At 37.5% G+C, this 21,056-nt stretch overlaps 1 protein-coding gene across 2 annotated transcripts in view; it reads left to right on the forward strand.

The window, feature by feature from the left end:
* TMTC1 (transmembrane and tetratricopeptide repeat containing 1) overlaps window positions 1-20,182 on the forward strand; it is a 710,718-nt gene extending 690,536 nt beyond the window's left edge. Inside the window, exons 13-19 of one of the 2 annotated variants that reach the window (XM_011979572.1) lie at window positions 29-131; window positions 2,145-2,280; window positions 3,199-3,343; window positions 4,295-4,432; window positions 6,189-6,311; window positions 8,699-8,776; window positions 14,047-20,182. In XM_011979572.1, coding sequence (XP_011834962.1) covers window positions 29-131; window positions 2,145-2,280; window positions 3,199-3,343; window positions 4,295-4,432; window positions 6,189-6,311; window positions 8,699-8,776; window positions 14,047-14,187 — 864 coding nt within the window. In that variant the 3' untranslated portion in view covers window positions 14,188-20,182. The remainder of the gene's footprint in view (window positions 1-28; window positions 132-2,144; window positions 2,281-3,198; window positions 3,344-4,294; window positions 4,433-6,188; window positions 6,312-8,698; window positions 8,777-14,046) is intronic. The other variant, XM_011979573.1, reaches the window with a different exon arrangement.
* Window positions 20,183-21,056: the final 874 nt, after the last annotated feature.

Consider the following 21,056-nt stretch of genomic DNA (forward strand, 5'->3'; position numbering starts at 1 on the left):
TATTTTGTTTGTTTGTTTCCTTTGAAAGGAGAGGTTTAAAGAAGCTGAAGAAATATACCAGGCTGGAATAAAGAACTGTCCAGACAGCTCAGATTTACACAACAACTATGGGGTTTTCTTAGTTGATACTGGTAAGTAAAATTAAAGAGAAACTGTACTGCTGAGATTAGTTAATACTGTTTATCCAGCAAAATGGAAGGCAAATAATCCTCAGAAGTAAAATTCACTGGGCTTGGCAGGAAGCTCACACTACTGATAGTCATTGTACCTTGGGGCTGTCATTTCTCTGAATCTTCAAGCTCGATTCAGTAAAATCTGCCCGTTCTTATACTCATTTCTCTATGGAAAACTCCCCAGGTAACAGGAAGTAGCCTTATGATTTAATGAGTCCCAGTCTTCTTTGAATATTATTTATGTATATTTATAAATCCATGGTGATGAAATGTTTCTCTATAATGATGCAGAACCTGCCTCTGAAAGCAGTTACTGGCAGATGGTAAATACTTTTCTATAACATATTTTTTAAAAGCCTCCAGAATTGTTCCATCATTTCTTCCTTGATTTACCTTATAGAAACTGCATTATTAAAATTGATACGATGCTCTTATATGACAGGTGCTATGTAAAATACACTTACTTTATCTTAATTAATGCAGAACATTACTGGGCATGAAATCTCTTTTCTTTATGACTTACGTAGTGCCTCTATGCTGTTGGCATGCAACAAGTACATATAAATAATGAAATTATATTTAAATGTAAGGTCAAAGCACCACTTTGTTCCTGTTGATTACTAGACTAGCTGCCCTGCAGTAAAATTTAGTTTAATTAGTTTTTCAATATGCAGTGCTTAAAGGAGTTTTATTTTCAAGGATATTTGGAGCTCTCTTGTTTTACAGAATATAAAATTTACATTCTGATACATCTAAGAAACTTATTTTTGCATGTGTAAAATTGTTGTGTAGTGCCACCTGCTGGTTCATTGGCCACATAATAATACATTGTCTTAAAAATATAAAAACCAGAAGAAACCTTTCGTTGGGCCGGTCTAATCCTCCTCCTTTTACTTCAACAACAGTCCCACCCCACTACACCCCTAAAAATGTTAACTCCCTGACCACCCTATAACAGTGAGCCTCTGCCTTCAGAGACAGAGGCTCCTAGGGACCTCCTAGTCAAACTTGTATTCAAACAGATACACTTGAAAAGATTTCTGTGTAGATAATAAACATTCCATTCTATTTAGAACTTCACAGTGTTCTAAAGTTTAGTCACTGAATATAGTTTCACCAGGAAGCTACTTTGAAGAAACCTATCAGACTGGAGGGCCTTCATTCTGGTTCTGGCCTTACTGTCACTTGCCTTGGGATCTTTATCAAGTCTGTGAATATCTTTGCACTTTAGTGTCTGTATCTGTAAAGTGGAAATTTTTTGTATGTAGTTTTTTAAATATCTCTTAAATCCTGATAAACAGCTAAACAGTATCAAAAGGCAGCTAAATTGTATTAAAACTACCTGCGAAAACCATACAAACAAAAGTATTTAAAAATATATAATGCATTGGACAAGTGCATGGTGGCATTTTTATGTTGGAAGTCTTATTAATTAAGTACCATTCAAATGAAAGTGCATGATTTTAAAAGAGATTTTCACTGTAGAGCTGATATGTGTTATTTAAAGCAATGCTTCAATTGCTATGTTGCAGTATAGTTCATTGACACAGACCCTTAGAAATTGCTTCTAGACAGTTTTATTTCTATGGTAGCCTGTTCTATTTTTTATATAACGAGGGCCAGTTATATCTTGGATAAATAACAATCACTAATAATCTGAAGACATCCTATTAGCAAGAGCAATGACCAGAAAAATTTCGACTAAAATAATATATATAATTAAAAGAATAGGTTTTAGTTTTTACTGCTTTTTTGTTAATTTTTTTGGAAGTATGAATGAACAGTGAAATGGTTCAAAGTTAGGCAGTGGCCAGGATGAGAAGCTAAAATGCAAGCTAATTTGCATATTGAATAATTTTGGTATAACTCTGTAATAATGAGAAAGAATTGTAAGTCAGAAGAGAAAGTGAAAAGTTCGTGTCTTTTATAAAAAGACATGTTCTGCTCTTACCAACCTATCACTGGTTACAGGCTTACCAGAAAAGGCGGTGGCCCATTACCAACAGGCCATCAAACTTAGCCCCAGTCATCACGTGGCCATGGTGAACTTGGGAAGACTCTACAGGTCACTGGGAGAGAACAGCATGGCTGAAGAATGGTACAAACGGTAAAGTTCCCTTTCTTGGCTTTATAAGTTGGCCAGGAACCTCAGCAATCGCTCATCAGCTTCTTAGTTAATGGGAATAAGTGTGCTGTCAGAATACTAGCAAATTTTGCCAATTCGGGTGATACAAATTCTTATCTCCAAAGGAAGCAACCACAACAATATAAATGGGATCATAATTCATGACTTTGGCTTGCTGATTAGACTATAGTGCTGAACCAAGGTTGAAATTTAATTCCCACTTTAGTCAGTTTGTTGTTTTCTGAAGCCATGGATTACAACCCCAATCATAAATAACAATTTAAAAAATGAGAATACATGAAAAACTATGCACACATGAGAACAAATTCATCATATAATTAATGGGAAAGACCCTTGGGGCTCAGTTTCCCTATTGATAGGTCGATAAGACAATCTTACGTTCCAAGTATGGCATCATGATCATTTTGTAAAAACCTTGTTCTTGGCCAGGCGTGGTGGCTCACGCCTGTAATCCCAGCACTTTGGGAGGCCAAGAAGGTCGAATCACCTGAGGTCAGGTGTTCAAGACCAACTTGGCCAACATGATGAAACCTCGTCTCTACTAAAAGTACAAAAATTAGCCGGGCGCGATGGCAGGCACCTGTAATCCCTGATACTTAGGAGGCTGAGGCAGGAAAATTGCTTGAACCCAGGAGGTAGAGGTTGCAGTGAGCCAAGATTGTGCCACTGCACTCCAGCCTGGCTGATAGAGTGACACTCTGTCTCAAAAAAGAAAAGAAAAGAAAAGAAAAAGCCAAAAACCTTGTTCTTGATATAAAAACAAAGACCATATTGGAGCAGAGGTTCAAACCATGGACAGTCATCCCTAAATCTAAGCCTAGATATTTGAAAATGTACCTATTAGAAGAGAAATGTCAATTAGATTTTCTCCATACTCAGCGCCCTGCAGGTGGCACACAAAGCTGAGATATTGTCACCTTTGGGAGCACTGTACTACAACACTGGCCGATACGAAGAGGCTTTGCAGATTTACCAGGAAGCTGCAGCACTTCAGCCTTCTCAAAGAGAGCTCCGCTTGGCACTGGTGAGTAGGATGAAAGAAAATGAAATTGGCAACCTAAGCACAGCCAGCCATAGAGAGAGCTGTAGTCCTCACGCCTCAAAACTGGAGCTGGAATGCCGTAATACATCCACTGTATGAATATTCATACAGCCAATATTAGAGCCATTCTCTAGAGACATGGACACCAAAAATACTGCATTTTTGTTTTGAAATAACTTCAAACTTACGAAAATGTGGCAATAATAGTAAAAAATTACCATATACCCTTTCATCCAGATCCAATGCTTTGTAACATTTTGATGCATTTATCACTCCCTTGTGGATGCATTTATCACTCCCTTGTGGATGCATGTAGATGTGTATATACATACATGTATATGTGTGCATATTTAGTTATGTATGTTTGTATATACCTATTATTAGTATGTGTTATTTTTTCCCTGAACCATGTGGAAATTAAATGTACATATCATTCCCCTTTATCTATAAATACATTTGCAAATAGTTTCTAAGAAGGACATTCTCTAACATAACCACACTATATTTATTAAACTCAGGAAAATTAACATCATACCAACAAAACTTTTATTTCAGTGTTTGGAACTTCACTCCTTAGATGTGCAATACATCAAATTTGTTATCTTGCTATAAACACACTGTTCTGATGAAATCAGAGGAAATTCTTTCTCTTCTGACATATTTAGTCAACCTTTTTTAAGAGCCACAAGCCGTTTCATTGGATATCTTTGGTGTTTCTGCCATTCACTCACAAACGGATGCACAAAACTAAATAAAGAAACAAACAGCAAAAAGTCAAAACCTGAAAACTGGTGATTCAGCCTTCTCTATGAGTCACTAAATTGATGCTGAGCGTGTTTGTCAGGAATGCATTCTGAATGCTTCTATTCAGGGATGCTTTATTTGATAAGGTAATGAAGTCTCTGCTAAGCCAAAGTCCATGTGGTTTTGTAGGCTCAGGTTTTGGCCGTGATGGGTCAGACAAAAGAAGCTGAAAAGATGACCAATCACATTGTGTCAGAGGAGACCGGGTGCCTTGAATGCTATCGCCTCTTGTCAGCCATCTATAGCAAGCAGGAGAACCACGACAAGGTAAAGAAGGACATTGTTTCAAGTTCTTTGGATTCATGGGTTAAACATGGGGTGCACCTAAGTGATTCTCCAGTTTGCATGTTTATAAGCCTGGGAGATCTTAAATCTTATCAGTCAGCATATCCTGTCTTGTGGAAACTTTTCACAGATATCCCCTTAACACCTAAGATGTCCCCTTGTAATAATATTTTCTGGGCTTATGCTTGGTGTAAAGCTTTTATGTGCTATTGTCTCAGTTTGTTTTCAGCTAAGTCTATAAAGATCAAGACCAACATTTATATGCTTTATTATTTTGCATTTTCCTTCTTCTATATTGTTTTATGTAATCCTCATAACAACCATGCTTTAAAGGGCTGTTATGAGGATTACATAAAACAATATAGAAGAGGGATATATAAGAAGATTACATGAAACAATATCTAAGAAAGAAACACAGGGTGACCCAGTATCGCAACTGTTATTGTTTATCTCCATTTTAAAAGTCACATAATCAGTAAATTTATAAATTGACTCAATAAAAGAATTGTTGAAGGTCTGCTATGTTCTGGCCACTGTAGTAGGCATCAGAAATAAAGTGGTATTAAAAAAACAAAAAGTCACTGCCCTTGTCTTCGTGGAGCTAACCCATAGAGAAGGAGATTAAACAAGTACTCACAAAACAAATGGAGAGTGATAGCTGTGCCCAGGGAGATCATGAAGAGCTACCTGTCCCAAAGAGCATATAATCAGGGGACCCGATGACTCTGGGAGGCCAGGTTTCCCTGTGAAGTGATGTGAAGGTGAGGGCTGGATGAAGAATAAGAGTTAACAGGCAGAGGAAGAAGCAAGGAGGATTCTGGTCCGGGAAACACACATGAAAAGCCCGTGGCAGCAGCAAGGGGCGTCTCTGAGGAATGGGCATGAGGGAGCGGGAGTACCGTAGGAACGCAAGCACAGGCTGCTGGGAGGACACTCCCTGGGGCCAGGCCAAGGGTTTTGTTCCTTACCCTGGGAGAAGCTTTGGGTTTCTGTGGAGAGGAGCAACATGATAGATGGTTGCTTTGAGGGGATCTTTGGCTGCAGCATCTTGGCTGCACCAGTAGGTGCTGGGGGCAGAATGGTCACTAGGACCTGAGAGGGACTGGTGGGGTGGTCCCGATGGACCCATGTTCAGGGCAAACGTCTGATGCCAAATCTTATTTTCTTTCAACTGTATCACACCACCTCCCTGTAAAGTAATCAAGGATATTTTATTGCCACTCATCGATACATGAGAAAACTGGAGTGTAAAAAAGTTATTTTGTCAGGGTCACTAATTCCCAGTGAGGAAATCAAAGATAATGAAGAATGTATATATATTTGAGACAAGGCCTTCCTCTGATTCCCAGGCTGGAGTGCAGTGGCATGATCTCACCTCACTATAAGGTCCACCTCCCAGGGCTCAAGAGATCCTCCCACCTCAGTCCTCCCAGTAGCTGGGATTACAGGTGCGCACCACCACACCTGGCTAATGTTTGTATTTTTTTGTAGAGACAGGGTTTCACCATGTTGCCCAGACTGATCTTGAGCTACTGGGCTCAAGCAATCTACCCGCTTCAACCTCCCAAAGTTCTAGGATTACAGCCATTAGCCACCATGCCTGACCAAGAATTGTATTTTTATTGTCACATACCACACCCGCTGACACATAGGAACAAAAAATATAAATTTTATCTGTTAAGTAAGTTTTACTTTACCTAATCGGCATTTATCCTGTCTTACTTTCCAACCTCTGCAGGCACTTGATGTTATAGACAAGGCTCTCCAGCTGAAACCAAAGGACCCAAAAGTCATTTCTGAACTTTTTTTCACAAAAGGAAACCAACTAAGAGAGCAGAATCTTCTTGACAAAGCTTTTGAGGTATAAACTCTTCATTGAAACTAATACTCTTTCTCTCTTTAAGGAAACATGTACAGTAAGATCTATCACTGGCATGTTTGTGGAGTGAGTGAGTTTTTTGACTAATTGACATAAAGTTTTGTTTATTTTTTTATCATTGAGCATCTGGCCCTTGACTATTCAGAATTACACATTTATTTTTCTGAATAATCATCTTTAACTTGACATTCACAGCATTCCGCATTTTGGTCTCAAACTAGCTTCTCTCTGTCTCTCTGACTGCAAGAACCTTCTATTCCAGCTGGACTAGTACCTGAAAAGCCTTGGACATTTCCACATGTCCTTGAAACGCCCTCTCTTGACTTGGAGGATGAGATTTCCACTCATCCACCAAGACCCAGTCTTTGTCCTCCTGCCTTAGGAAGCCCTCCCTAACCATCCTTATTCCCTGTGACCTTACTTCTTCTGAACTCTTAAAAAGCATGGACTGTCTCATGAAGGAACCAATCATTTGAAAGTGTCACATATTACATTGTATTATTAGGTCCGTCCCCCAACCCCCGTATGTGTGTGTGTGTCTCTGTGTGTACAGGCAGGTACAAATCCTTGCATAGTTTATCTCCCCAATTAGATTGGACTTTCCTTGTAGAAAGGGGCTGCATCCTTCTCTGTTCTAAAACAGTGTTTTGCATCTTATAAGGTGTTCAGTATCTACGGCTTTGAAATAAAACTTATTCACAGGTTGAACTCAAGAAGACGTTTATAAGTAGAAATAGAAATGTTAATGTTGCATACTTTAAAAATTTGTGACAATGTTAAATGCTTTTTCCTTATATCTGGTAAAGCCACAAATTAATGAAGTCATAAAATTATACTAAATATATTATAGGAAAAGTAAAATCTCAAATGATACAATTGTGTTGGGAAATAAACAAGTGAGTGGCTTTTAAAATATTATTGGAAAACACATGGGAAGATATTTGGGCAAGCTCATTTGAATGTGAACCCTTTAAACAAAAACGGAAATTGTGGCATTTTATTCTGAAAAATTGTAACCATTTTTCTCAGAATTTGTAGGGTTTTCTCTGCCTTTTGAACATTTTCAATATCTTCATTCTTATTTATAACTAATGTGAACATTATTAATAACTTAATTGTGAATATTTATATGTGTGTGTGTGTGTATATATGTATATATATGGCCATTGATTCATAATAACAGCTAAAATGTATTAGTACTTTATGTATGATTCATATGTATTATGTAACTTAATCTTCACAGGAATCCTACAAGAAAGGCATGGTCATTATCATCATTTTATAGTTTTGTAAACTCAGGCTTAAAGTTCATATCTTGCTCAAGGTCACAGAAATGGGTAAGAGATGGCCTCAGGGTTTGAATCCAGCTCTCCTACACTACATTCCCATCTCTGCTGATATAAATTAATCCAAGAGACACACGCTTTTGGTTTCTTTTAGCAGCTTTTTGAAAGTATGGTTTCTTAGCATTTCTTTCTTTCCCTTAAAACTGAAGTAGAGGAGAATGGACCAGATTGTACTTGATGGATCTGTTTGGTCATATTCTTGCTAATGAAAATAGCAAGGAACATTAAAATATATGCACAAATACGTAGCTTTGTTTTTAAAGGCAATGCCCTTAACCTGTGGCTTTATTTCCGGTGACCACTTGAAACTCAGTGGTGAGCATACCCTTGATGCAAAACATGCATAATGTTAAAAATATACCACACATCACTGATACTACATTTAATAGGATACATGTTATTCAGACCTAAGAAAGTGCTTGAGGGATAGGTAACTCTCTTTAAACATTTGAAGACTTTTTATATGGCAGGGGAAAAAAGACTGTCTAATAAATAAAACTATCCCCTAGTAAAGTAGATGTTCTTAAAGAGGCAGTGATCCATTTTAAGAATTTCAGCATAGGCTGAACGACTAGGTCAGTTATATTGTAAAAGGGCATACTGTATTAGGGTTAAACTGCTTAGAGGACTACCCCAAAATTCTGTCATTATAAAAAGAATTTTCTTACCAATTCCATTTGCAGTGAAAAAAGGCCAAAAAGTACAATTTTCTTGCAGGTCAAGGACAGTTGAAAATGATATGATATCATAGAAATCACCGGAATTCCCTGCAGGCATCCTCAGCCTCTCTGAGTCCAAAGGTTAGCTCTGCAGGGAAATTATACATTTCAGTTTCCTCCACTTTAGAATCATCAACTTTGAAAAATAATAGAAATAAATAGGGTCTCCTGTGAACTAGTAACAGCTGGTTTCATTGTATTAATACCTTAAATTTTCACATGTGAAGAAAATGGTTTTGGCAATCCTGGAGCGTTAAAGATGGGGCTTTGTTTCCTAACCTGAAGCTATTTCTTATTTATTTAGAGCTATAGAGCGGCTGTGCAACTAAATCCAGACCAAGCACAGGCCTGGATGAACATGGGTGGCATCCAACATATCAAGGTAGGAGAATAATTCACTTCCATGTGGACCAGGCTCTCCCCTTGTGTTTTCTCTTTCTGTCTTTCTTCTTTCTTAAGGGATCAAGGAACTATTGTTAATTTCCTTTTTGAAATCATTTGAATATCAAAAGCATGGGAGTTTAAAAGTGAAATAGTTCAGTTTATGTTCACTTTGCATGATCTAGATATTGAATATCATGAAGCTATTTTAAAAATAAATCTATATAAATTAGATTTTATGATTTTTCTAACCATGAAGAAAATCATATGTACCTAACAGAAGTATCACACAGCGGATAAAATCTGTTTATGGGAACTAAATCCTTGTTCAAGCTTAGTAGCTCAGTATAGCTTAATTTCTTCCCAGTTTCACTCACTGTCAAGATTAAAGTGTTACTTAGAATATTACTTTCTATTTCTTATATCTAATATACCTTTTCTCCCTAATTTTTTACTAAAAAGCAAGCTTGTTTGTTGTTTTGTTTTTCCAAAGGAAAAGCACTACCTTTGGGTGAGTCTTCCCAAGGATTGAAAATGACTTTTGGGGGACTATTATCTGTAACTAATACAATGAACGATTCACCATCATTCATTTATCCATCCATCCATTCATTTTCTAAGCATCTATGGCAAACATCCTATGTGCCAGATCCCCTTCCAGACACTGGGAATACAGTAATGAACCAAGAAGACAAAAATTCTTGTTCTTCTGGTGCTAGCAGGAGGAAATATATTAATATAAGGAGGAGGAGGAAGAGGTGATATGTTACTACAAACATACATACATGAATGCTTAATGCATACATATGTGCATATGTATATGTATAAAATATATTAGATGGTGATAAGTGCTAAGGAGAAAAAAGAGAAAGAAGATTGGAATGCCAGGGAATAAGGGCTAAAATTTTAAATTCAGATGGTTAGGAAAGGGCTCAGTTACAAAGTAGTATTTGAGCAGAGACCTGAAGGAGTAAGTCTTGTGGCGAAATAGGGAAAGAGCACCAGCATGTGCAAAGGCCCTAAGGTTTGAGCATGCCTGTTGTTCAAAGAGTAGGGAGGAGGCAGCGTGGCAGGGAGAGAGCAAAGGAAAGGAAATGGGAGAAGCTGGGGTCAGAGAGGGTGCAGGGTCAGATCATGCAGGCCTTCAAGGAGTGTGTAGTTACTTGGGCTTTTATGCCAAATGAGTCAGGGTTTTTGGAGGACTTTGAGCAGAGAAATGTCATGATCCAACATGTTTTTAAAGAACCACTCTTGTTTAGCTAACAGATTTTCAGTCTCTGCACTGACAAAATAGCAGTGTAGTGATTAGAATTTGAACAAAGTCCTAATGGGTTTTACTGTTAAGTGGAAACTGATCACTCTTGGAAACACACACAAAAAAGAGGACCCATGATTACACAAGTGGGAGGGGTTAATGGGATAATTACCCTGCAACTGACAGCTTTGATCTGATGGTGAATTCAAGCACGATATTTATCAGAGCCAAATTGCCCAAGCTCTGATCTTAATGATATTCTAGGATATCCAGTAATATCTAGTTGGGAAACATAGAATGAACTTACTTTAAAAGAGTAAAATGATAATTTTAAATATTTTAAATCATATATTAAATAGTTACATTTTCAAATACAGTCATGTTCTGCATGACATCATTTTGGTCCAAGGTGGATCATATATATGATGATGGTCTCATGGTCTCATAAGATTATAACAACATGTTTTTACTACATCTTTTTTGTGTTTCAATATGTCTAGATACACAAATACCACTGTGTTACCATTACCTACAGTATTCACTACACTAATATGCTGTACAGGTTTGTGGTCTCGAATCCATAGACTATATCATATAGTCTAGTATGTGGCTATATCCTATGATGTTTGCCAAAAGGAAAATCACCTAATGACACCTTTCTCAGAAGGTACCTTTGTCATTAAGTGATAAATGACTGCAATGTGCTCAATACGTTTTCAGATGGAGTGTGTCTGCAGCTAAAACGATGGGTTTAATTGTTAATTAGAAAAAGTGCAACAAATACACTCAAAAGTGGCCCCAAGAAGTCTGGAAATAACAGAGTTAAAATAGCATGTCTACTGCACTCTTTAACAGGTGAACCCATTGCTTTAAATTAGGAAGTACTTCCCTTGGGGAAGTGTCTAGAGATTAAAGGATCTATTTACTACATTATTTTAAAATGTAATTAGTGCTGAGTAAAAATTAGTTTATCCTGTTTTTTATCTTTGTGGCCATCATGTACTAGGTTGACCAATACAAAATTGCCATCTTTGTAGTTTTAAAGTGGTCTGATATCAGTTAGTTTATATGATGCAATCTAATGTAAATATATAGAGCAGACACATGGCTCAGATGTGATCATTTTGATGCCACTATTAGAATGCAGGGTTGTCATTTTATGAAGCCTAAAAGATAATTATGACCTTTCTGTGTTTTGCATTGCCAGGTGATGTGTGCATCAGGCATTGTTATCCCATTCCTAGGCCTCGCTCCTTCCCTGAACTGGGGGAGGCGTAGGCAGACCTGAGAGCTCCAGCAAGGTTGAGAGTTGGAATATAGTACTTTGCAAGGAAGTTGCAGAAAGAGATGGGGGAAAGATGAGCGAGTGTCATAGTTGTCTCTTGCTCATGACACTTGGTTATAAAAAGTGATGCTTCTTACGAAGTCTTACATATAAGATGAAATGAGTGGACCAAGAAGTTATAATACATTTTTTATCATCAAAGAGTTGCATCAACCAGGCTATAGCACAAAGTCTGATTTTCAGTACTGCCTCATGACAGTAAATATGCATTTTTTTTTTTTTTTTTTTTTTTTTTTTTTTGAGATAGAGTCTCGCTCTGTCGCCCAGGCTGGAGTGCAGTGGCGCAATTTTGGCTCACGGCAAGCTCTGCCTCCCAGGTTTACACCATTCTCCTGCCTCAACCTCATGAGTAGCTGGGACTACAGGCGCCCGCCACCACACCAGGCTAATTTTTTTTTTCATATTTTTAGTAGAGACGGGGTTTCACCGTGTTAGCCAGGATGGTGTCAATCTCCTGACCTTGTAAATATGCATTTTCTAGAATGATGCTGTCCAGCAGAATTTTTGTGACAATGGAAATGTTCAGTATCTGCCTTGTCCGAGGCAGTAGCCACTAGCTACATGTGGCTATTGAGCACTTGAAATATGGCTGGTGCAACTGAGAAACTGAATTTTTAATTAATTGTAACTAATTGAAATTGGAAAAGCCACTTGTGATTAGTGGCCACCAAGTGAACACAGTTCTGGAAATTGGATAATTCAGATATTTTACCTAGCATCTAGGGAATTGGAGATACTGACTTAAGGGATATAACTGTTTTTTAAAATAGGGCTTCTAGGCTGGGCACAGTGGCTCACATCTGTAATCCCAGCCCTTTGGGATGCTGAGGCTGGCAGATCACCTGAGGTTGGGGGTTTGAGAGCAGCCTGGCCAACATGGTGAAACCCTTTCTCTACTAACAAAAAACAAAAATTAGCCGGGCATGGTGGCACACGCCTGTAGTCCCAGCTACTCTGGAGGCTGAGGCATGAGAATTGTTTGAACCCGGGAGACAGAGGTTACAGGGCCCCGACATTGCACCACTGCACTCCAGCCTGGGCTACAGAGGAAAAAAAATAGAGCTTCTACTTTAGTTCAGAAAAGGGCAATTTGAGGAAGAGGAAAGGAACTGGGTTTTGTGAGAAAGGACAGAGAAGCCTGGTGATCAGAGAAGAAGAATGCAAGGCCCTTGACTGGGGCTGACATTCAAGGAGCCTTCTGGAAGAATCGTTTCAAAATCAACTGCAGGCAAAACAGATTGTGAGAGCACTCTTAGACCCAAAAGTGTACAGCTGTCTGCATGTAAGTGCTAAGGCTAACAAAAATCAGAGGACATTTGGAAGACATATTCTCGAATTGAAAACAATAATAATTGAATATAGCAAATGCAAGTTCCCACTTGTTCAGCAATCTGTTTAACTTCTTATCAGAGTCATTGTTAATACTTCGTTTTGTTGTACATGCCAGTGCCTGGATATCTAATGCACAATTTCTTGTTCTATCATTTCCACTTTCCTTTTCACCAATATGACCAGTGAATACAGTAAGAAATAGACACTATTGACACAGAGCCAGGATAGTCACTAGTAACAGTAATGATAGTATCATATTGAGCGCTCACTATGTGTCTAAGCTTTTGACAGGTATTTGGAAGATAGGTAAGCATTCGATAAGTATTAGTTCCTTGTTGCTACGTGTGTCTTCACTCTAAGAGATATAATTTTTAATTGTGATGGAAATGTAGAGGGTCACGGGTATTTATCTACATGGGAGCTATAACTAAAAATAGATGGAACAAACTGATACTCTTTGTAATGGGAGGAACTCCAACAACCTTAGCTCTGAGACTTTGCAGAATACAGATCTAAAAGAGGGTGGAACGAATAACGGAGGTAATACATCCAGTAGCAGAAAAAGTGCTGAAAAAAGCTAATAGCTATGACCGAGTTGCCAGGGACCCCTTCTGGGACCAGGCACACATGGTTGCTAGTTGAAGAGTCAAACGAAACAGTTGGAAGCCAACAGAGGTGGGGACAGTTGTGTTTAGTAGGTCAGGAGTGATATACTATACTGCACTAAAAGTATACAGCTGGTGCATACTGCTGCAAACCCACGGTAGTAGAAAATTTGACTTCACATTCTTATCAACACTTTTCATTGCATAAAAACTTTATTAGGCAAAAGTTACTTTTAGTTTTAAGCTGAAGATTAGAATAACTGCTATATCACTAAACAGATAGAGTGGATACACAAACTATTTAATCATTCTTCTTGCAGTTTTAAAAACATTTTCTCATCTCTCATTCTCCCACCCCCTCCACCCCATTCCCCTGATATGAATTTTGTGCCATGGTTCCATTTAATTACAAAGGAACAGTACTAGCTCCCTGAGGACACTAGGAAACGATAACCTCACACCCTGCATTAGTAGAATTGAAAATCTGTTTTTCTGTCATTTATCCTTACAATACAACTCTCCTCTTTCACATTCTCCAGCTGATCTAGTGCTTAAAACAAATAGAGTCTCCAAAAGCACCAATAGACAAGGATAAAATTACACATACAGACAGAGTTTCCATATGAGAACATTAATGCAAAACTGGGCAGAGGGTCAGTTTCTTAGTCTCTTCATTCTCTGAGAGAGTTTTGTGATGGATCAGAATGTAATTGCGCTCTCTTTCTCACCCCCAGGGAAAATATGTGTCTGCAAGAGCTTATTATGAGAGAGCCTTACAGTTGGTTCCAGACAGCAAACTGCTGAAGGAAAATCTTGCCAAATTGGATCGCCTAGAAAAACGATTACAAGAAGTTCGAGAAAAGGATCAAACATAGCACCGTTTGAGTCAACCTCATAGGATAATGTGGTCCCTCTGAAAGGGGAGTGATGGAAGCCTTGCTTTCACATCAGCAGGGGCACAACTAATGAGATTTTCGCTCATTCCGAGTTCAGGGTGACACATTTTGGGGCATCTGCTGGTAGCCCAGTGCTGAAGGACTTGCTTTTCCATGAAGGAAGACGAAAACAGCAAACAAGGGCAAGAAGGTCTGAGAGGGAAGGAGAACGACATTTACACATTTTACAGATTTTTGTTTGGTTTAACTCCAGATTTCTCTTGATAGATCTCTGTGCTTTTGAGACCTGGAAATCTAATTCTGTTTAGACATTTTTTTGTCCCAGAAATACAGAAGCTTGAAATGTTGTGAAGGCAGAGCTTCTATTCCTTATGGGATGAAATATTTCAAAAGAGGATAAATCCTCTGTGGTAAGCCATTTGGAAAATCCGACCAAGAATTGGCTTATTTAATTCTCCAGAACCAGAAATGAGTATCTAATAGCTTTTGTAGAACCTTCCAGAATATGTGGGGAAAAAGGGCTATTGCTAAGTGAGCTTTATCTAATATCCCCCTAAGAGCATTCCTAGTGCTTTTTTGAAGAATTAAAGGGAAGCTCCTGGAATTGTATATGGATGTCTTTATCCCTAGGGGGACATCAAGGAGCCGGGCACCCCTGATTCTTTATGGAAGTGTTTAAAACTATTTTAATTTTATTACAAGTATTACTAGAGTAGTGTTTTACTCTAAGATTTCAAAAGTGCATTTAAAATCATACATGTTCCCGCCTGCAAATATATTGTTATTTTGGTGGAGAAAAAATAGTATATTCTACATAAAAAATTAAAGATATTAACTGACAGAAATGTCCTACTTTATTATCTTAATGTTCAGACATCATGAGATTTATTATTTTTTGAAAAATATATTTAACCATTGAGGAACCTTTATGATGTATCACAGAAATCTTCATAGATTCTAATTAGATGGAAAAAGAGCTCTATTTATTTGTGTTCCTAGGCTTAATGAGAATTTTGGGCTTAGAACATCAATGATTAATACCTAGAATTCTTTGTTTTGAGAATATTATGGAGAATGCTCTAAAAATCTAGGGTAAAGATCTAAATTCAAATTTTAAATATATATTTATATTTAAGAGATAGGAAGGCAAAGCTGAACTCACAATTTGACATTTATTTTTAGTGTTATTTATTTCATAAGTTATAAAATAATTAATATATATACACACACACTTCTTTTTTCTCTGTACAAAGTGGTTTTAATATCAGCTTTCAAAACTGATCTTATAAAATGTAAATCTAAATTGTAAAATAGTTAAGTTTTAACAGTCCATTCCAAAATTTGTGTTGATTATTCACTTGCTAAAGAGATGTGAGGAATCAGCCTTCAGTGTTTTGGCAGTAGTATGTTTTGGAAGTGAAGAAGTTGGAACACCTGATTCTAATTTGGTCTTCATCATTAAAAACAAAACTAAAACACTCCAGGCAGTGCTGTTGGTAGTGCTGAGCCAGGTAGCACACAGACATAATAGCCTAAAGGCTCACGTAATTCACATGCTCAGGCCAGCGCAGGGTAAAAATAGCCTTCTGCTTCTTTCAACCCAGCATCACGAAGCACTAGCCCAGTGTTATTATTTGTTTTGTCAAGGTAAGTCTAAGTAAACAAGACAAATTTCTGCAGAAGGCGTGGCAAGGGGAGTATTTGAAATGCAAATGATTACAGAATTTGAATTAGCATGCATCTCTTTGTGTGCATCAGTAATCCAATAATGTATATATTACCACTACGATCGCTTGTTTCTAATAGTTTTTTCGTGTTATATAACATAAATGTATCCACAACCTTAATTAAGATATATTCTTCCTCCCAAAATCATAGTCCTAGGGTCAAGAAACATACTCCTGTGTTTATTGTAAAATAACAACCCCACCCTCAGATTGAAAAAACATGAAGCCCTAGTGTCTAGGACTTCATTACAACTTTTCAGAATAATCTGTAATGAAAACTGATGCTTAAAACTTTAATGGAAAAGACTGAGCCCCAAATTGTGAACAGTTATTACACCTTACTTGAAGTGCTAATAAAGATAGGAGAGTACATTTGTTGGAATAATGGAAATGGTGATTTCAGCCTAAAAGTTCCTGAGGGTAAAGGATCACATGACCTTCAGGAAACTTTGCCTCCTGGTAGGTGCTTTCCTATCTCCCCCCATCCTTCCCTACCCCTTTTCCCTTTTCTTCCCTCTCTTTTTCTCTCACTGTCACTCTGTCCACACACACTGGCATCTTTTGAACACTAAAAGTAAGCACTGTTTTTTAAAAAAGTAATTATTTGTTGGATCAGATACTTTTATCCCAAGTGAATACCTTCACTGAGATGTGGCCAATGCAATAGTTTCACAGTTAAAACAGTGCATATAAGAAAATAAATCACATACTATTTTTCAAAGATATTAAATGTATTTTGTAACTATTTTCATTTGGTCCTTGTAACACGAAATAATACATGGAACTTATCTTTATAATAAAAATGGAGTGCCCTCATTCATCATAGAGGTGCATCTAGTTTGCCCTTAATGAAAGTATACGTGCTGTGTGGATTGATAGCACCTTCTTGAAATGGAGGAGCACAGCTGGCTTCATGGATGTGCAATTTTTGCAGTCCCACGGGGCCCTGCACTCTGAAGCATGCTGAGCTCGGCTGAATGTCTGATTTTTACTTATTTTTTTGAGACACAGTTCCACTTTGTCTCACTTTGTCACCCAGGATGGAGTGCAATGGCGAAAACATGGCTCACTATAGCCTTGACCTTCCTGGCTGAAGGGATCGTCCCAACTCAGCCTCCCAGGTAGCTGATACTGCAGGCATGTGCCAGCATGTCCAGCTAAGTTTTGTATTTTTTGTAGAGACAGGATTTCACCATGTTGCCCAGGCTGGTCTCAAACTCCCGGGCTCAAGCGATCTGCCCACCTCGGCCTCCCAAAGTGCTGGGGTTAGAGGCATAAACCACCATGTCTGGCTGAAATTTTTAATAATTCTTAATAATTTTTGAGCAAGAGGTCCACACTTTCATTTTGCACTGGGTTCCTAAACAGGTTCTGGGTAGGAAGGAAAGTGGCTGAGGATAAAACAGGAGTTGCTTTGGCCTGGCTGAACATTTGAACCAATGATCAGAGTTTCATTTTATGATTGTGTTACTCTGAACAGATTTGTTATTTTTTTCCAGCTACATTTGGAGTTCCTCATGTATATATCACCCCTCTTTTTCCAGTCCATCTAACCTCTCCTTTTTTTTGTACCTAGAATCAGTTCTTGCCTTCAAAATCCCTGATAAGTGTCCACTTCTTTATGTATCCTTTGATATAGAAGCCACAAGAATGGCTTTAGCAGCTTATTTTAACCTTATGAATTATTCATTCAGGATTTTTTAAATGATTCAGATGCTTTCGATCTGTTAACAGTATTTGTAAAACATGTTTCAGTGATACAACATAGGTGAACTAAACCAAAGATGCAAATGCCTTGGAGGAAAAGAAGTTTTATTATAGAGAATCCTGAGATATACCCTTTTGGGTTGTTTAATTTAAAGCCTATCACAAAACAAAGAGAATTGTCGCACTTTAATTCCAACCTCCTACAGTACTTCACAACCCTTAGCATAAGAATCTGAAATTTGTAATAGGTGGTACCTAGTTTGATGCAGTGTTTTGCAGTGGTTGTGCAAATGCCTCGTGAAACGGTTTTTCAGTCAGACTAAATGAGAAAATCGAAACTGTCCTATCAAAACTGGCCCGCAATAACTGTAATGTGAGGAGAAACAAAGCAAATGTGGGTTTCCTATTGTCGTTGTAAGACATTCCAGGTTCTCAGATTGAAGAGCTACATTCAGCTGATAGTTGACATCTGTTCCCTCACACATAGTGGCTTTCAACATGGCTGCACTTTGGAATCACCTGAGGACCTTTCAGAATCTCTGGTTGAATCATCCTGGCTGTTCACGATTCCAATGCGCAGCTAGGCTGGAGAACCGCTACAAGGCTGATAACTGTAATGGGAGTTTGAAACTTTTACAAAATAATAGATGTTTATAATCTTTTGCAATTTTTACTTTTAAATCTGTACTAAAATGAGCCAAAGAAGTCTTAACAATGATTTATGGCACAACTGGTTGGTTGAGGCTATCGTTCCATGATTCACAAATAGGTGGTTATGTGGGGTGGTTTTGCACTTGTGGCAATTGGACTACAATTTGGCCTTAAAATTACAGAATTCCTGGTTCTCAGATGGAGAGGAATTGCCTTGAAATTTGCATGTACCAGACTAAGTGCCCAGTATATATGACTGATATTTTCATGACTCATAGAAGGTGTCCGTGGTATAGAGTTTATGCCTATATCTCTATCTTTATTTGGGGCACACATGAGCTTTTGTTAATTATTTCTTACTCGTACTTGTTAGAATCTGTTTTTGAAAAAAAAAAAAGAAACTTTTGCTTTGACTTTGTGGTGGATTCACCTTCTTAAAATAATAAATCTAGAGGATATTAGGAACGACATTCACAACAAATATAGTTAGAGGTGATTTTTTAAAAATTTTTGTTCCTGGTTTCCAAATTACATTTACTTTGATTTGATTATATGTTGGTATCTTCCAAATATAGCTTCACTTAGCTATCTAGATGGTATCTTTTGACATTTGAAAAGAATAAATACCTGTCAAATCTTGCATTTAGGCTGCAGTTGAATAAAATAAAAGCTTAGGGTGTCAAAAATAAGATAGAGAAATATTATAACATTTTATGATTATTCTTGAAGTCTTTGATACAAAAGGAAAATATGTTGAATAGTTCTTCCAAAAATATTATTTCCCTCAATATTTTATTTGTAGCCATGTAACTTAAAGAGAACAGAAAATAACTGCAATCAAAAGCATGGTTTAATATCAATCAAAGTGGCACAACAGAATTGATAAGATCTTTATAACAATCAATTGGCTGATACTAAAATATTGATTTTAATTGATCTTTTCAATTAAAGTCTTTATGGTCTGTAACTTATAAAATCAGCATCCACCACAATATATGCTCATTATTGGTTTGTAAGCGTAGATCACCATTGACTCCCACCTGGAAAGACACGTCTATGTCTAAAAATCCAGTAGTTTCTTCGCATTCTCAGTAGTACACATTGTATATGTATATGTATCAAATTTGGTAGTTTTCAATATGTGTGATGTCCTTTGGGGGTTATTTGTCTTGCTGGTCCATAGAAGGGGTACACTAGCCCAAGAATCAAGACATCTGAGTTCTAGTTCTAGCTCTGCCACTGAAGAGCCACCTTACCTGGGCCAAGTTGGCCAGTGTCTCAGTCATGTTTACCACCCATGAAAGGACTGGTTGGTTTGATGTTTCCATTAAGCTCAATGAGTAACTCGAATGGTTACTTTTGAATCTGGATTGAAAAACACTATGCATCTGATGAGATAATTCATAACTGTTGCCCTTTTTTAAATGATACAACCCTAAAAGTGACTGAATTGCCCAAATGCTTGAACATGGCAGAGGTAGTTACTCTTATTTTACAGTCTGTGCACTTAAAAATTCCTACAGTGATTGTTACTTTACTGGGGAAAAAAGATGAGGTGAAACTTCCTCCTAAGGAATTAAAATATCTGTAGAAGCCATGGCTCGCTTTTACAATGTGGAAATCATTTGATTTGCTGTAATTCACGCAGATCCCTCCTTTTGTCAGGGGGAAATGATTTGCATCATGTTCTTTTTTCATACTTCCTGTTTTGATCAGTTGTATGTAAATGTACATTTTTGTTACTTTGACTGTGCCCGTTAGAATTTATCTTCCATAAAGTATTTCTTCCATTGAGTCTAATGATGTATACTTTGCCTAGGTCTTTCCAAAATTAAATTTATGTAAATGTCTATTTTATATAAAATATGATTAAAATAAGTATGTCTGGTTTCAATCTCTCAAGTACTTCATGGTTAGTACCTACTGATGTCCGTGTCACCAGGAGTGTCTGTTTTAACAATTTTTTTAAAAGGACCATCTTCCTTCCTTCTTTCATTCATTTACTCATTTCATTGCATTGTTCTGTGTGCTTCCTGTCGGCTCTCTTCCCCTTCCTCCACACAGTGCCAATTCAGTACTCGCCCACTCCAGATCCACTCCCCCATCATGCTTAGATGCTGTCACCTCTCTCTTCACAGAGTAAATAAAAGGTAGAAAGCAGATATCCCCCAGAGCCCTGCACTTCATCTATACATTTACCTGCACCTAATTCTATCCTTTCTTTTCTCCTGTTATCATAATGGAAGAAGAGGACCCTAGGTTCTGAATTTTGCCTCTTATGGAACTTCATTCCATTCCTTAACTTCTCCTTCATCTTTTAACTTCTTTCTTTTGCTGACTTTTGTCAAATTGTCAGTTCTTCTCTATCTTAAAGCACATACACAGGTAATCAACACCAAAACAATTTGGAAAAAAAAAATCCTCCTCTATTTCATATTATGTGTAGCTGCTATCACATCTCCGTCTGTCCTTCACAGCCAAGCTTTTTGAATAGCAGATCACAGTTGTCCAATGCTAGTGAAGATGTCCAAATTAAAGACAGATTTGCTGTACATCACAAGTCACCACTTTCTGAGGGTAGTCCAGCCCACTCCTCTCCTTGATATCCTTTCCTTTTCTGAAGTTATTTTAAACATAAAAAGAGGATTCTTCCATTTGGATGTTTTAATATAACTACAAACTCAATTTATTTTTAAACCATTACTTTATTAGAACATTTGAGTCTAAAAGTAATGGCCTGACTTTTTTTTTTTTTTTTTTTTT

This window comes from Mandrillus leucophaeus, unplaced genomic scaffold, assembly GCF_000951045.1.
Source record: "Mandrillus leucophaeus isolate KB7577 unplaced genomic scaffold, Mleu.le_1.0 Scaffold203, whole genome shotgun sequence".
NCBI classification, from domain to species: Eukaryota; Metazoa; Chordata; class Mammalia; order Primates; family Cercopithecidae; genus Mandrillus; species Mandrillus leucophaeus.